At 38.0% G+C, this 18,051-nt stretch overlaps 2 protein-coding genes across 3 annotated transcripts; one reads left to right on the top strand and one right to left on the bottom strand.

The window, feature by feature from the left end:
• Window positions 1-7,756: 7,756 nt before the first annotated feature.
• On the bottom strand, window positions 7,757-10,878 carry LOC126789074 (uncharacterized). Its single transcript, XM_050515134.1, has 7 exons — window positions 10,726-10,878; window positions 10,179-10,547; window positions 9,559-9,786; window positions 9,068-9,422; window positions 8,860-8,987; window positions 8,617-8,752; window positions 7,757-8,326 (listed from the first exon to the last, which is right to left on the bottom strand). The coding sequence occupies exons 2-7, from the start codon at window positions 10,520-10,522 to the stop codon at window positions 8,087-8,089; spliced, it is 1,431 nt and encodes a 476-aa protein (XP_050371091.1). The 5' UTR covers window positions 10,523-10,547; window positions 10,726-10,878; the 3' UTR covers window positions 7,757-8,086.
• A 1,286-nt stretch (window positions 10,879-12,164) lies between these two features.
• On the top strand, window positions 12,165-16,859 carry LOC126789073 (uncharacterized). 2 transcript variants are annotated; one of them, XM_050515133.1, is made up of 7 exons: window positions 12,165-12,438; window positions 12,696-12,767; window positions 12,873-13,040; window positions 13,464-13,634; window positions 13,942-14,151; window positions 15,512-15,600; window positions 15,947-16,859. In XM_050515133.1, the coding sequence occupies exons 1-7, from the start codon at window positions 12,354-12,356 to the stop codon at window positions 16,580-16,582; spliced, it is 1,431 nt and encodes a 476-aa protein (XP_050371090.1). In that variant the 5' UTR covers window positions 12,165-12,353; the 3' UTR covers window positions 16,583-16,859. The 2 variants fall into 2 exon arrangements, with proteins under 2 accessions (XP_050371090.1, XP_050371089.1); XM_050515132.1 differs by having other exon boundaries at window positions 15,944-16,859.
• Window positions 16,860-18,051: the final 1,192 nt, after the last annotated feature.

Genomic DNA, 18,051 nt, shown 5'->3' with positions numbered 1-18,051 from the left:
GCTGACTAGGGGTTTCGGGGACTTACGCACATTTGCGTACTAGATCATATTCGGGACCATACATATACGCACGCATCATCATGTGTCAAACACACATCGTGCCCGTACATCCTTATGCTACCCATGACAACGCACATACTTCGTGCACATATGTTTTTATATTTGTTTTGCAGGTTTGAGAGTCCATTCTTGCTTAAGGAGTTCGGGGACTGATAGGGGTATGCCACTACCCGGACACTTATGTTCGGTGACATGTTGATTGATAAACTCCCTAAGCAAGAAGTTCCTCTTACTTAGGGACTGCGGGGGGATATGTTGGCACCCCTACTAGTATAGAGCTAGTATGGCATGCCACCGAGCATAAGCATGACTCTCTAGGCGGATCTAGAAGTCACTATGTGGCTCAACCATGATATTCATAGCGTACCTCGTCATACAAGCTTTCCAATGATAGTCGGAACTCACCAAGACACCACCAGAAAGTCACATTTCCGGCCTCATCAAGATGGCTATATAGTAAGCCTATATAGACACTTGTCCCACATTGAAGAATGTGTAAATGAGAGGGGTTCTCTCACCTATAAAAGGGACCCTCATCCCACTTAGAGGGGATCACTACTTGTATAAATTAAGGCTATTTGCATATACTAGTGGATTCAAGTGGACGTAGCCTACCCCAAGAGAGGGAGGTGAACCATTATACTTCTTGTGTAAAACTAACACTCATTAATAGCTAACTGTGTGATTAGCCACCCATCCGGTAATCACTACGTTAACAAATACTGAATCAAATGTTTGTACACATTTGTGTAGGGGTAAATATGTGACCGTCTTCTTGGAAATAAATTTGCCGATCACTTTTTATTTGCCCACTTTGTGCTCATCCTTCTAAACTCATGTCATGTCTCTTTTCTTAACTCATATTTAGATAATAATTGAACTAATTAGACACATAACATGAGTATACACATAAATGGTGGTCGGCAGATTTATTTTCCGTCTTTCAAATCCCTCATAATCCCAAATTAATCTCATAACATTGTTTTGGATTTTGGCTTATCTGGAAACCTAAGCTAAGTTCAACACCAAACTCCAAAACAGGAGAAAGAAACAAGTAGTTAGATTTGGGGTTTAGGTGATAAGTCTAAATCATAGTGATCTTCATCACACGTAAATTGACATGGCCGGTTTGAAATTCAAACATGTATTGCATTGTTGATTTTTATTAGATTAATTATCATGAAATGCAAATCCCACTCAAGTTTCCATGAAAATGACCCAGACATTTTATTGGAATTGATCTCTCTTACAATACATCGACTAGGTCCGAGACAATCAAGGCTTACATACTCAAAGAAAAATGATACAAATTCAGGCCAGCTACATATCTAGTTAATTAAGCAACCATTTCTTGTCATCCTTGTGATAATTTAATCTTGTAACCCGATTGGAGCACTGTCAATTGAAAATTCTTTTACAAATGACAAATTAGTCAATGAAGAAAATAGAGAGGAGGTGTGAGAGTTTTGTTTCTATTGTCATATTTCCATTATTTTCTATCAGTGGATATTGTCATGGTTATGAAGTGGGGTTTATTAAAAGTGATTAATGGATAATGACTGATTGAGACTACATTGGGTTGATTGATGAGGTTACAGACATGATCGACTAGTTTACTTGTTTACAGTCCTCGAGACTAAAAAGTATTCTTATTTTGAAGCAACTTGTAATATGCATGATTGTAGCTATAGTTAAATTAGCCCATAAGAAGTAGTTATATATGACAAAACAAAAAAAAAACAAAAACATAAGCCGATGAACACGTAGTTACACTCGTTCCATATTAAATTATTAAAAAATTATTCCGGCAGAACTATTATTCTACTATTATGTGTGTTTTAGCTTAATAAGTTTCATGTTAAGAAATAAATTAGCATTTTCGTAATAAATAAAAACTCTAAATCCTATATGATTTTAGTTTTGTTTACAGTCCTCGAGACTAAAAAGTATTTTTTATTTTGAAGCAACTTAGTATGCATGATTGCATGCTGTGTAGCTATAGTTAAATTCGCCCAAAAGGAGTAGTTATATATGACAAAAGAAAGAAACGAAAACATAAGTTGATGAACACGTAGTTACACTCGTCCCATATTAAAGTATTAAAAAATTATTCTGGGAGAATTACTATTATACCCTTGTGTGTGTCTTAGCCTAATAGGTTTCCTGTAAGGAGATAGATTAGCATCTTCGTAATACATTAAGACTCTGAATCTTACAGGATTGTGGTTTTGTAATACATATATATATGTCCTCTTATCATTCAATAATACACAATTATTTCATCCTGAAACACGTTATCACGCACTTTGCCCTAAAATCATGAACTTTTAAAGCCCTAGAATTTTTTTTCTACACCACCGGCATCTCCCTGTCGGCACATGCCCTACACGCAGCCCCGTAGGGTCTCATCCGCATTCGCTCCGCAAAAACTTCTTTTTGCCCCGCAAGACCCCGCATCAAAGGATTCAAAATTGCTCCTCCTGCATATTCACGCAAGAAACGCGAACTCCACAAGCAAAGTCTTCGCTCAAGAGAAGATAATTCTGTCTTCTCCAAACCTTCAAAGACGACCCGGATCCGAACCGGTTTTGCCTGATTTCAACAACAGTTGACCCGCCTTGGATTTGGGCCTCTGGCCTACCGAGCCCAATAACCCTTTAACTCTAATTTTTTTCCTTTTCGTTTTTCCTATTGATTTATTACATCGTTTGTTCGCACGTTTAGTTTATAACTAATTTTCACGTGCTCATATAGGAAAAATGATCAATTGTCGTACCACTGTGATGACATCCATGCTTGAGACGGACGTTACTCATACGCAATTTATGACATCAGTACGAAGATCGAAAGGAATTCATCAAGCAACTTCCTGCATGACGATCGATTTACAGAGCAATTTAATTATATGCAGTCTATTTGGCAGACTGACAAGTATGTTTTTTCTTAACGTTCCTGCTTTTGAACATATATATATATATATATATATATATATATATATAAATTATCGGGTGCTATTAGCCTTATTCATGTCTATTTTCTGGCCTTTCTTATAGCGTCGATGAGACCAAAGAGGGATATGTTTTCCCTCTTGGTCGATGTTTTTCGTGTGACGGTCTTGGGGGAGTCACGTTATTATTTAAAGGGAATATATCGATTTCGTGTGGTCGCCTGAGTGCACCACTGTTTTGGGTGCGATCATGAGAATAGCCGATATGCATCGATTATTTTGTGACCATATACATCACAACTCTTCTAATTTCGGTTACATACTTGAATAGTTTCGATCATTCGAAACCTATAAAACCCTCGTTTCTTATGGATGCGTCGTCATCACGACTGTTAGTTGAATGTTTGAGTTTTTATTAAACTCATATCTATAAACGATAATCCCAAGGTATACGTACTCATTTATTTGAGTTGAAATTCATTACTTTAAAGCAGCATTATTTGCTGACAAAAGATCTCAAAAATAACGAATTCTATGGGACACACTTAGAGTGATTCAATAAACGTATATGGCGTTGAATTACCAGAGTTGACTTTGAATCATGCTCCACATCTGAGAAACACATGCCATTTTTGGCACCTGTATCTATTTCTTGAGGGAATTTTGGAGATGGAAACGTAACATTTTTCCATTCTCAAGTAAGCATATTTTTTTAGTCTCAGGCTAAGGCTCCGCCCGATCCGATATGCAAGATTTTGTTGCTACGGACTTTTGATTAGTCAATCTATTTTGACTATATTTTCTGCTTACTATTTTTCAAGTATGACGTTGGCATTGCCATGATTCTTGCTCGACTTTAGATTAAGTGGTCTATTGGAATTGGAAACTTTTTTGTGTTGTATTAAATATTGACATCTCCAATAAAATTTCTCGTATTCCTTATATGAACTCGTGAGAATTTTATTTACTTTAAACCTAGCATTAATGGTCAACGTTTGCAACTCACGTGGTTTTTAAATTGACCGGTTTTGGGTTACATGAGACCCAATAGTACTACATTGTGTTTTTAGACCATGGGATTATCGGCATTTTGGCCGGTTTCTGTTCTGGCGTTTCTGGAACGTTTTCCAGCGTTTTGGCCGCCTTCCGGACACTTGCCGGCGTTTCCGGCCCCACCATCCGGTTCCTTCCACCGTCCCCTGTCGGGCAGCAGCCCCAGCCTCCTTTCCGGCCAGCTCCGACTGCCGTCGGCCGACTCCGGCGAGTTTTCGATGATTTTTTCGTCGTTTCTCGTCATTTTTCCAACATATTTCCCGCAATTTTTATTGCCACGTTTTCCAATCCAAATTTCACCCGGTTTTGAGTTATTTTGACATGGTTTTCTGGTTAATTTTCCGGTTTTCTCCAAGCCGTTTCATAGCTCAAACGATTTTATTATTATTGGTGACCACCCTCACCAAATGGATGGTTTTCAACCTAATTGTTTGGTATTCAACTGCTCAAATACCATGTTTTTCCAACTCTTATGTTGAAGAGTGTAGTTCTATTGCCATGTGATACACTCGATGAGATTGCACATTTGTTTCAATCTCCCATCTTACAATATCCTACGACGTATTGTTTATAGAAGTTCACCGCATCGTTGACTCACTTAATTTTATTTTTGAGTATGTCCCGCCGTGAAATCGAGTGTCTTGCTAATTGCGTAACCACCCACACTGTTCTACGGCGCAAGTAGTTGTTTTACGGATCTCGTGCAGAGATTGTATTTTATATCTTCGTGCCTTGCTAAGTTTTCAAAGGCCCTACATGCCAATGATGAATTTTCATCTTGATATTTGTGTTAAGAATGGAGAGGAATAAATCTGTCAGATTTCATTGATAGTAGCTTTTTCAAGCTTAGACAGTAGCTTTGTTAGCATGTGGACATAGTTTTGCTTGCCTGCAGCAGTAGTTTTATGTAACTCAAGATTCTTTGAATCATGGGTTCGGTTTTGCTGTCTCTTCGGTTTTGACATGATCATTTTTTGGTCATTTTGAACGAGATATGATGATTCGAGTTCTTTGAAATTCACATGATCATGTATTTTTTCAAGCTTAGACAGTAGCTTTGTTAGCATGTGGACATAGTTTTGCTTGTCTGCAGCAGTAGTTTTATGTAACTCACGATTCTTTGAATCATGGGTTCGGTTTTGCTGTCTTTTCGGTTTTGACATGATCATTTTTTGGTCATTTTGAACGAGATATGATGATTCGAGTTCTTTGAAATTCACATGATCATGTATTTTTTATGTTCATGAAGCGATTGGAGGATCACCTCACCCGTGCTCCACACAGGTGAGGTTGTGCCTATCCGTGCCATGCACGGTGAGGCCGAGCCTGTCCCTCTCAGCGGCTCCATGGCATTCAGGCCGTCGCTGGCGGTATCCCCTCCTTCACAGGAGCTTGTGATGCCTCCCGTGTTTTCTAATGCCTCCATGACAATCTCTGATGCCCATCGCTCATTTTGCAAAGCTTGTTCTTTTGCTAGATTTCAAGGAAGTCCTTATTTTCTAAGGCTCCAACCGAGAACATTCCATTCTTACAAAGTATTTAAGGTGACATTATTGGACCTTATCCAACCGAATGCGGACATTTTTTGGTATTTTTATGGTATAGGTTAAGAGCATCAACGCGTTGGTCACACGTCTCTTTGCTTTCCACAAGGAACGCTGCATTTGCTAAGTTTTTGGCTATGATCATCATACTAAGGGCTCACCACCCTTCCCATCCTCTCAAATCTATTTGATTGGATACCGTTGGAGAGTTCACCTCCACGACTTTGATGATTTCGTTTTGCATATCTACTGGGATCGTCGTTGAACATATTATTCCTCATGTTTATTCATTGCACGATCTAGCAGAGCTCGAACTTGGTTATGGGTACTAACCTGCCGATTTTTGCATGGGGATATGTAATGATGTTACATGCAGCGACACTTATTCGTTTCAGACCCACAACTTGCCAAGCATTTAGTGCGTACCAGATGGTTACTGGATACGATCCCAACGTTCTTTTACTAAACACCTATTTGGTTAAAGTTGTTTATGTGCCTCTATTGTAGTTATCTCAATGGGTCTACTTGAAGCGATTAAGTATTCTGGTTGGTTATGATTTATGAATCACCAACACTTGTCCGATATTTTCAATCTACAACCATTGATCTCTATCCTGCGATATTAGCAGACGGTCACTTTGATGAGACATACTTCCCGTCATTAGGGGGAGATATGGAATGCTCCCATTCCGGTTTTAATGCCAGGAATTGACGTGGTGTGGCACTATGTCTCATTAAGATCTCGCACTACTCAAAGTAAGGAAATGTACAACGCATTATCTACCTCCAGAAAGTCAAAGATTCGATGCTCAATGACTTTACCGATATTGCGAAAGTGACGAGATCGCACATAAATGCTGTGATGTGGCGGTAAGGTTGGAACTCTCGGAATATGAGAGAATTTCATATGACCTGGTCCTAGCACCGTTGGCACCATCCCTGACAGTGGGAAGGAAGCCGGCGATGACACCATCGTACGCTGTGGTGTTGTCGGCACCCGTGGTATTGCACCACAAAACAAGGGCGGCGAACGCAAAGATAGACTAGTAAGGGTCATAGCTTCGGTCTTGGCTGCTACCTAGATGAGGGGGAGACCATTATTCTCTGGTATATAATCCATCTCAATTAAATAAAAGGGTAAAAACACATAGCGCATGCATGAACAATATTTCTATCTTATATCTATAGAATTTACCATAGAAGTAAGTTATGTTGTTCAGTTGAAGAGTTTTGTATCAAGTGATTAGAGATCACCATTCTTACCTTGTAGTTAACTGTATATAATCATGACCGTAACAGTGCTACCTATGTATAGTGTACATAAATTGTATGTTAATAAGAACTGGAAGTATTACCTGAGTAAATATTTGTTGTAATCTATTAGTTTTGATGAATTATATCAACATTGTCATCAACAACAACCACAAGTGTCTGCTTGGAAGGCTGCCCGCTACCCCATGTCCGGACCTGAGATGAGGCTGCAGCAGCGGCCTCAGCCCCACTTTCTTACATATATATATATATATATATATATATATATATATATATATATATATATATATTACACTTATATAGAGAGAATTCTTTAATACTTTCTTAATGATTTGATTACTTGATTAAAAATTTATCTTCTATTGTTAATTCTATTAAAACTATATCCCTCGTTCTATTTCCAAACTAAATCGTTTGTAATTTCGAAAAGATTAATGCATAGAAATAATTATTAATTTTTTTGAATTTAGATAAATAAATACATAATTTAGTACTAGATTATTTATTAGTTTTTACTAAAGTGTAAAAGACATTATTTTACAATTTCACCTCAGGTCTTGAAATTTGAAATTTCATGCCCGCCCTGCGCTACCCTATAATTGTTGTTTGAGTAAACAAATGTATGATAACAACTTAATTATCAGATGATTACGAACATGCAATAGCTTAACTTACATACTAATAATCAATACTTTAGTCTACAAACAAATCAACTTTGGCATAATATTTGCATATTGATTACATGCCAGCTCTGCGTAAAAAAAAGGTTGGTGGCTAACATTTACATGCCATTGTGTGTACATACTGGTTCGCAAACCAATGGATGCTGGATGCATATTCCTCGGCCTTTCATGTCACAGTAGAGAAAATACAACGCTACTAGGGTAAATAGCGATCACATAAGAGAAGGAAAAGTATATGGTCAGTTCCTTAAAGGGGTCCTTGAAAAAGATAAAACTTATAAAGATCCATAGGACCTGATAGTGTTACATAGATCCAAATGATACTTGACAATGAAACAGGAGTGGGGGAAAAAGCAAACAGAAAACAACCATATAACACTATTTTATCGGAGGATTTCATTGCTTGGTATTCTAAGGAGTGATAAGAGACTAGCCTAGTATCTTGAACTTCGCTGTTAAACCTACTTACATCTCTCAACACACCAAAATTGTCATTGGCACAACTAACCATTTCCAGCAACAAGCACCTAGAAACCAAAGAAACCGAGCTCGCTAGCTCTCTCTTTTTCGAACGTCTCGAAGTACTGATAGATGATTGTCACAGCAAGCAGGATCCCTGTTCCAGAACCGATTGCACCCATGAAATCAGCCAACACTGTCAATGCACCAATGCACATGCCTCCGAAGGCTGCAGCTGTGGGAATATAGCGGTTAAGCTCCTTCTGCAAGTTTGACTCACGGTGGCCAGGCATCACCATTTGTTGTTCCTGCAAAATAAACAGTTGCGTCAATGCGCGGATAATAAATAGGTATCTCCAGTGGAATAATTCTATAAGCTCCAGACATGAAACCATATCATAAAAAAAAAGTGAGATCAGAACACAACTAGGTTGAGACCAAACTAGTCACAATAACTACATAGTAATGTGGGATCCCCCTAAAAAAAAGGAGTAATGTGAAGAAAAAAAAAACTTTAAAACACTGCAAAATCCCTAAGTTTGCAACAAAGAAATATCATTAAACCAAAAACAATATAGAACTGCTGGAATTTTAATACCTTGAGTTGTTTGGCAACATCCTTGGCAGAGGATCCAGACACTTCAATCCATGTCTTTGAGAAAAGGGCACATGCTGAAAGCATGAAGACAAGATAGAAGAGTGCGTGGAAAGGATTAGCCGCCATGTCAGCTAAGCTGCAAGATATCAATGAAGCAGGCATCAGAGACCACATATATTCATCAGATTTAAAATAAGAACAAGCTTTTAACTTTTATCAGGGATAAGACACTAAAATAATTACCTTGAAGGTGCAGTGATGTAGTATGCTAAACCACCTACAGGAACGAAGTGTCCACCTGAGTACTCAGATTCCTTCCACTTGCCCAAAAGATTCACTAGGAAATTTCCACTGTACCTCCTGTATAACAACTGCACACAAAATTAAAGAACATGGTTACGGTTGTGTCACCAGTGGGACCATATAATATCCAACTAACAAACTCCAGTACCTGGGAGATGAAGTAAAGGTTTGAGACAAGTGCAGACTGCAAAATGATGGGCATGTTGGAGGTGTAGAATAGCTTGATAGGATAAGAACCCTGCTGTCCACGAGCATTCTTGGATCTGACAGGCAGAACCACACGGAACCCTTGGAAGTAAATGACTATAAGGAAGATCAAGACTGTCGCAAGCAGATTGGTCACATTTGGAAGATTCTGTCGGTAAAAGGCCTCCCGAAGTGCTCGGACTTTATCTGTTCGAGTGATCAATAGATGGAAGAGGGCAATAACTGCACCTTCAAACTCAGCTCCTCGCCCACTGTTGATGGTGGTGGGGCTGAAAGCCTTCCAGATAATAGTTTCACTGAGAAAGAATGAATCAACTGTTAGAAGTACTCTAGTTTGAATAGCAAGTACATTTATCCAACAAACTTCTGAATCGTATATAACAAATTTCATACTGACTTATCAAGAAGGCAGAAAAGAGATTTGAAACTCACCAAATATTGGTAGCAATGAAGAGAGAGATTCCAGAGCCAAGACCATATCCCTTCTGAAGGAGCTCATCCAAACATATCACAATAATACCAGCAAAGCAGAGCTGGATGATGATAAGGATGGCATTTCCAACTCCGAGTTGGCCAACACTACCATACATGCCAGAGAGAACATATGCAACCGCCTCACCAATAGCTATCAGGATACCCAATAACTTCTGTGCTCCATTTCTAAGAGAAACCGAAAAACAAAAATCAGCATACGGATGATATACACAAACTGCAAAAGCCACACATACCGCGGAGAATGTTCATGGACACACGTACAGAATCCCAATAAAACTTAAAACATTGGTGAATTTACACAACATGTTCCATGTATGCACATAAGAAAAACTAAGATATAAAACCATGACCAAAAGCAATGCCGAAGTTAGTACCGTCCATATCAAAATTACTGTGCATCATCATGATCATCTCCAATCATACGAGTGCAATCTAATACAGCTTTTAAAACAGTAGTAAACAATTAATCGCTAAACTGAACACAATGTAAATGAATCAAAACCCATTTCTGCGGCATGCATCACCAATTTCACAACACACCACATCAATACACTTACAAAAGAGCACGATCCTCGCGCACATTGTTGTCAACCTCAATAATCTTGGAACCAGCCAGGAGCTGCATCACCAGCCCCGACGTAACAATTGGAGTGACCCCCAGCTCCATAACAGTCCCCCGATTTGACGCGAGAATAACACGCATCCAATAGAATGGATCTGCTCCAGTAGTGGAGTGAATTCCATACAGAGGGAGCTGACTGCACACCAGGAAAATGAAGAGAGAGATGACAGTGTAGATCACCTTCTCTCTGAACGGAACTTTCCTATCGGCGCTCTGAACTTCCGGCAAGAACGAAAGGAAGGGCCTCACCAAATGAAGAACCCTAAATCCACCTCCCATGTTTGCTCGTCCTCGCTAATCAAACCTAATCCAAATCACAACACACCAATTCAGCCCCGATCCAACTAATTATCACGGAATCAAAGCACATAGAGATTCATCATAAAGATCCAAACATTAATACAATAAACTCATCAAATTATAGATCTGATAAGCAATTGTAAAGAATCTGAGAAATTGAGATCGGTAGGGTTGCCACTGACCTTGAGAATTGGGAAGGAGGAGCCTCCGTCGGAACCCTGGAAATGGGTTTTGGGTTTGATCTGAGAGAGAAGCGGAGTCGGGCTTTGGATCTACGAGTTGTGAGAAGTAGGGGATTCGGCCGGCGTTACAAATAAGAGGGTGGGCAAGAGTGAACACGAGGTCCAATCCAATGAGGTGTCGCCACGTGTTATGGATCGGACACGCTTTTATATTTGAAGTCAACTTTGACAACTCTGGACGCTGATGCCATTTCAATTTTTGGTGATATATGTGAAGACTACTTTGGAGCTTTTAATAAGATTTCTTTTTTATTATTAGTAGATTTGTTTTAGCAAGAATTGGTCTTTTAGTCCCTTTGGGGACATCTGATAAAATTGGAAACGATACCAAGAATTGGTCTTTTATCCTCATATACAGTACGTAACTATCCTACGCTTAACTTGATGTAATATATAAATTCAATTTTGATCAAATGTTATTGATTTTTAAATTTGTTACACCAAAATATCACATGTTGATTATGATTCACATCTTTTGCGGCACTCGAATGGCATGATGGAGAATAAGTTTCAATTCATCAAAAAATAATTACATTGTGATACGTCAACAAATTTAATTAATAAAAAAATAATTGAATTAAGGTTAACGTCATTGATAAGTTGAATCGTGATTTTATTTTAGGCATTAAAAAAATACTAACCGATCAAACTGTTAGTTTAACTTATATAATCTAAACAAGTGATGAATCAACAACAAATTATTCGGTCGTACTTAGTATAACCTTATGATTTTGATCCTTTCAGTTTCGATGCTCTTCTAGTAATTGCATACTCATTTTTACAAATATCTTAATTTTCAATTATCTTCATTTTAGTGTTGAATAATTATTGCTTCCTTTTATTCAAAGATCCTTTCTATTTGAAGATAATTTATAGTATTTTTTTTGTTACAAAAATAGTGGACAGATGAATCAACCACTTTAGGTCGGAGAACAAATACGATACAGGTTCTTCCCATAAAAATATTTCTTACATGTAAATAATTAAATTAGGTCTATTATCAGAAGGGTAAATTCCTCCTATGGTACCTGATGTTTGGCTATTTGGACAATTTGGTATTTGATGTATGAAAACAGACAATTTAGTATCTAAAGTTCTCAATTTTAGACCATTTTGATACTTATGTCAATTTTAACCATATTTTCAGGATTATTTCCTCAATTTATCACAGGAGGAATTTATCCTTATGAGAAATATCAGATCAGCATTTACAGTGGAGCTTCCTACCGCTGCACCAAACCGATGGCTATAGACAATTTACAGTCTTTTGATCTGTCAAACTTGCTGTTTCGTGTAAAAGTGGAAAAGGTAAAAAGTCGTAAAACAAAAGCACTAGGCATTTTTCAATTATCGTCGTCTGCCACCCACTAACACGAATCACTGCTTCTCTTCCGACTCACTCGTACTCCTCCCACTGAAAAAACTCCCCAGTAAAAAAAAAACCCAGACGAAGAAGAAACAATCGTACTTGCAGTACTTCACTGCTTCAAACAAAAGCCATGATCTTCTCGAATTTCTAAACCCACAACTCAGTTAAATCTGTAGCTCTCACCCCACTGTTTGCAACAATGAGAAGCTCCCTTTTCTTCATCACCATCCTCACTCTCACTGTCGCTCACGGCCTCCAATTCGAAGCCCATGCTGCTCCTGCAGGTGACTCTTTGATTCAAAGCTTTACTGGGTTTCTTATTTTTTGCTTCCAAGAGTTTTAGTGTAGTGTTTCTTTGCATCTTTATGTAGATGATATAGATACCCAGTTGTGCTTTTTCTTTGTTGCACTTGAATTCGTCATCTTTATTTGTGATCTGTTTTTTTATGTGATGGGTTTTCTGGGTTTCTTATTATTTGTTAACTTATAGACTTAAAGTGTGTTGTTGTTTGGGTTGAAATGTTAAGTGATGCTTGTGCAGGGCCATTGATAAAGCACTTGTCTTCCCTTGTCAAGTGGACGAGGGCGGCATCCGCCAAAACACCCCAATCAGGTAAATAGGAACTGACTATTGTTTTCGGTGTGATTTGGTTATTTTTGTTCTTGGATTAATGTTTTGTTTTGTGTGAGTATATTATATGGTTTTGTTGTACTGCAGATGGGAATGTTGTTCAATTCGAGAGTGGGTACTTAGTTGAGACTGTCGTGGAAGGAGCTGACATTGGAGTTGTTCCATTCAAGATACGCATTTCAGAGGATGGGGAACTCTTTGCTGTGGACTCTGTTAATAGTAACATTGTCCGGATTACACCTCCGTTGTCTCAATGTATGCAACAGTATTTACTTGGTCTGTTTTACTATATTTGAGACTGTTCCCCTCTTCTCTCTCTAATAGTAGTTTCTTTGAGATTTTGAAATTTAAGCTTTTAAGTTTCTTTGCTGCCGATAATTTGTTAAGAAGAAGTGTTGCATGCAGAACGGTATGATATTCAATAATATCTGGTTCCATTTTCGGAAGAAAGTTGGTCTTAATAAACTGGCGTGCAAAGGGATGAATACATGGTTCTTCTGTTTTGTGTGGAATATAGAATAAACTTCATCTTTGTTTGATATGGTTCTCTCTTATGTTGATTATATTCACAGTGATGTGTGTTTATTTGATTTTGGACATTCACTTCCGAGCTATAGACCAACATGATTCTTCCCATTTTACCTGATTTGGTATTATTTGAATATTTCATTGTTGCAGATAGTAGGGGCAGATTGGTTGCTGGATCCTTTCAGGGTTATACAGGCCATGTTGATGGAAAGCCAAGTGATGCTCGTTTCAATCATCCAAAAGGTGTAACTATGGATGATAAAGGGAATGTATATGTTGCTGATACCTTGAATCACGCCATAAGAAAAATTGGAGAAGCTGGTACGTGTACTCTGTAATTTTCAGAGTCAGTTGGAAGTTTATACTGATTTATTAGCATGTGAGTCTGAATAGAAGGAATGTTATAATATGTTAATCATGAATATATGTACCTCATGCATGTATGGGTGTTTTATTATTTTGAGTTAGCAACTTACGTATTCAATTCTAAATTGCATATAGGAGTAAGACTATAGACTGTTTATTATTCAGTTTCTTTTATATGTTTTTTAATTGAGAACTTTGCTTAAAAATCTCTGAAAAGAGCCTCTGGGTGGATTTTTATAAGTTATGAACAACCTTTTTGTAGGTGTGACAACCATAGCTGGTGGGAAATCAAATGTTGCTGGCTACAGGGATGGACCCAGCGAAGATGCAATGTTCTCAAACGATTTTGATGTAGTATATGTGCAGCCCACTTGTTCGTTGCTAGTTGTCGATAGAGGGAATGCTGCTCTTAGGCAGATATCTCTCAACCAGGAGGATTGTAATTATCAGTACAGCTCAATCACTTCCACAGGTTTACTCATCTCTCTTACCTTCAATCTTTAACAATTAGACCTAAATTTTGATGATTGATGATATGAAACAATGAAACTCTTTTATATGTGTTGTGGTGTTATCTAATTGAAAAGAGCTTCACAATACAAAGTGTCTAGGCGAGCACCCGTTCATTACATTACCGTCCTTTTACAGCTGATTCTTCTTTCTGGTTAATGCTAGTATGAGTCACATCCTCTACTTCATCCATAGATTATGCATTAACTCACATCTTTAAAGCAAGATGCTAACATAGAAGGTCCATGTATCATCATGAACGAGCATTGTGGGTAAGGTCTGTGCCTATAAGCCGACCATCAGCACATATGCACTTTTCTTGCTATTGAGTCATTATCTTAGGAATCGAAATAGCAGTCATCTCACTCTTGGTGATATAAAATTGGAAGTTTATTTAATTGAATTATAGTGACAGCTTGATGTGATAGTGAGAGTGAAATCATAACAAAACGTGTCAGCCCTCCAATGGTTCAAGCCACTTTGCATGAAAGAAAGGATAGCAGCTTTATCTCATTTGCCGTTAGACCATGATGTAGGACATAGGGATATCTGTCTGTAAGGACTTAGAGGCTGAAACGCATGTCATTCCCCATGGGACCTTTTTTTTTCAGTTATATATAATAATCTTGGTTATATCATCCAAAGAAATGGAATTGACGTGGGTCAGTCAACACTTCAGCTTCTGTTTTCATACTGCTTGTGTCCTGAACTATTCTAGAATCTATGCCTAAGTACTTTCATACCTAATTTCAATGTTCAGGAAACATTGAGCCACTAAAACTGAACTCCAAAAGAAATCACATTGTCATGTTAATCTTCTTTTTTGTTCAAAGTCACAGTTGTCAATCACTAAAAGTGTGGGAGATTTCAATGTGATAAGGGCCATTTGGAATCATGTTTGATCAAAACAATGAGATTATTTCTTGCATCACTCTTTTCTATGTTAATCTATCACATAGGTTCCATTGGTAATAAACAAAAATATTTGTTGATGAGGGGTAAGATAATGAGGGTAAGCTTAACATAAGTTCTTGGATATGAGTATCTAACACAACTCATTGCTATTACGAGTTTAAGGGGTAGTGACATGCTTTCCAACAAACTGTTGGATGTGTGCTGCATCGCCCTGTTGAACGAATACATTTGCCTTTTCTTCTCTTTGAAGATTTTAATCATTTTATAATGTCAGGATAATCATGGCTTATGTGCCTAATAAAGCATATGGTACATATACATCTGATATTTGATCTTGATCAAAGGTTTAAATCCTACTTCAGATTGCACTTCTTCTTTCAGACTGACAGTTTTGAATATTTTGGCAGATGTCCTTATGGTTGTTGGTGCCGTCTTGATAGGATATGTTACATGCATGCTTCAGCAGGGATTTGGACCGTCTTTCTTCTCGAGGATGGTAACCTTTTACTTATGATCTACTAGTCCAGAGAGTAGAAAATTATAATGACCCTTGTTCTAGTCATAAAATCTATCAAAATTTATTGATTGGTATCCCATCTCAGATTTTAAAAAAAAAATCTTTATTTATAATTATTATTTTATTTATCAGTTTTTAATTTATTTTTCATCTTCTGCTTACTGTTAGTGCATGTTTCAGTTTCTCTGAAATATATTTCTCTCACGGAAAGGAAACATATGGGCTTCAGTTCCAAAATTTTCTTCAAAACAAAATTTTTATTTGTTTCGGTAAAATTTTTGCAAATTTGCTTCTTCGCTTAATCTAATCATTACTGTTTTAGCAGCAACCGTTAGAGAGTGAAATTAAAGAACATTCGCGCAACACAAAATCCACGCCAGTTGTGGAGATTGTGAAAGAGGACCCAGGATGGCCATCTTTTGGGCAGCTTGTAATTGATCTATGCAAGATTGGTCTTGAAGCAGTGACAAGCACATTTCTTCAGTTCATTCCCTCTCGTTTCATACCTGGTGGTTCGCAGAAAGGCCTCACACCATTAAAAGATTCTCTCAGGATGCCTGAAGACGAAGCTGACACCCCGTTGGTTCAGAGGCAAAGCACTCCTGCTCCTCTCTCGGAAACTCGACGGTCCCATACTCCCAATGCAAGTGATAGATATTCAGATATGAAGCCCTCAAAGATAAAGTCAAGTAGCTTTAAAGATCCTTCTTTGTCAAGCAAGCACCGGTCTTCAAAGCGCCAGGATTCTGCAGAATTCTATGGATCTGGTGAAAGGTCTAAGAGCCAGAAGGAAAGGACAAGGCATCGCCAACGAGATAAGAGTGGAGAGGTGGTTTTTGGGGCTGCCGCTGCAGAACCAAAAACTGTGGACATGAAGACATCAGCGGCTTATGACAATCAGAAGTTTGATAACTACAATATGAGGAGCAGGTATGGACCTGACAATTCATACCGGTTTTAATCAAGCTTCAACATGGTTACTCCATTTTTGGACCTGCTAGTTTTAGCTAGGTTTTGCCTGATCTTGAATGTGTATCCCTGTATTCCATTTTGAGCCTCAGCTACTCTGGAATTTGATTCTATACGAATTGTGGTTTTGAGTCAAAAATTTACAGATGATCTGGCTTGTACTCACAATCAATCAACTACTACATATGATTCTATCTAGGAAGCATATGCTGCTGTGATGCTATTGACCCATTTGACATGCAGAAATGGGTTCTGCACAGTTTAAAACGCATGCAGTTTTTCTTGTCTTTGCGCAAAACACTTACAAAAATGGGATTATATACTTGTGACACCTTATATTAAGTGTAAAAATAGTTTTACCAGCGGATGTATGCAGTAGTGGTAACGAGCTGTTGTGGCTTAAGCAGGGTCTCGAGTTCGAAATCTTGTGGATGCAACACCATGCGCTGGGAGAGTTAACTCCTCTACGGAGACCGTCAAACACTCGGAAGAGATGACTTGTAAAGGGGTACGACCCCGATATGCCAAATTCTTTAAAAAAAAAAGGTGTAAAAACAGTTTTGTGGTTTTAAATCTAATCACCACTTCAACTCTTTTTTATTGATAGTTTTGTCAATTTCATTAATTGACCGTCGAAACTCCGTTATCACGCTAACGTGGCAATTATTTGACATTTAAATGACTAAAATATACTTGTCAGAAATCAATATCACTATTTTATTCTTCTTTTCTTATATTTTTCTTTAATACTTTCATTATTAACTACTATTTCTCTCTCTAGGTTCACTCTAGGAGGATTTTTTCTGGTGAAGAACTAATGAGAATTTTGACATTTTATGTTGATAATATTCTGGCGACGACATGTCGCAATCGCGTGGCGGACCAGCACAGCTGCACTACCCACCTCCCGGCGATCTCGTCTGTGCCGGCCGGAGCTCAATCGGCGACCCACAACAGCCAAAATCTGCAAAAATCAAGTTTTTGGGCAGATTTCGGCGATTTCGCGATTCTAGCCACGTGGGTCGCCGATGGAGCTCCGAACGGCACAAAAGAGACCGCCGAGAGGTGGGGAGTGCAGCTGTCGTGGTCCGCCCTGCCGTTGCAGCCTGCCATCACCGGAATCGGCGAATCCGTACCTTACATAAGGTATAGACGTCCGCACCTGAAAATTCTCTTATATATATGTGTGTGTGTGTGTGTGTTTGACAAGTTTTGATTACATCGTTATACTATGTATTTGATATATCACATATGATAAATTAAAAAGAAAAACAAAACAAAAAAGAATTAATTTGAATTAGACGTATTTTAGGTATTTTAACGGCTTAACCAAATTTTTAACGGTCAACTAATAAAATGGAAAAAACTGTCAACGAATAATAGTTGAATGATATATTGATTAAAATTTAAAACTTGAAGTCCTTCGCTATTTTTACACCTAGAGTATAAAGTTTTACAAAT

This window comes from Argentina anserina, chromosome 3, assembly GCF_933775445.1.
Source record: "Argentina anserina chromosome 3, drPotAnse1.1, whole genome shotgun sequence".
NCBI classification, from domain to species: domain Eukaryota; kingdom Viridiplantae; phylum Streptophyta; class Magnoliopsida; order Rosales; family Rosaceae; genus Argentina; species Argentina anserina.
This window is presented reverse-complemented; position numbering and strand designations above follow the sequence as displayed.

Bases quoted from the DNA above. Each gene is read 5' to 3' on its own strand.
- LOC126789074 (XM_050515134.1), bottom strand. From the start codon at position 10,522: ATGGGAGGTGGATTTAGGGTTCTTCATTTGGTGAGGCCCTTCCTTTCG. The intron at 8,988-9,067 runs GTACTGGAGTTT...TTTTGTGTGCAG, and splicing joins ACCTTTACTTCATCTCCCAG to TTGTTATACAGGAGGTACAG. The intron at 8,753-8,859 runs GTAATTATTTTA...GATATCTTGCAG, and splicing joins TACATCACTGCACCTTCAAG to CTTAGCTGACATGGCGGCTA.
- LOC126789073 (XM_050515132.1), top strand. From the start codon at position 12,354: ATGAGAAGCTCCCTTTTCTTCATCACCATCCTCACTCTCACTGTCGCT. The intron at 13,041-13,463 runs GTATGCAACAGT...TCATTGTTGCAG, and splicing joins TACACCTCCGTTGTCTCAAT to ATAGTAGGGGCAGATTGGTT. The intron at 13,635-13,941 runs GTACGTGTACTC...ACCTTTTTGTAG, and splicing joins AAGAAAAATTGGAGAAGCTG to GTGTGACAACCATAGCTGGT.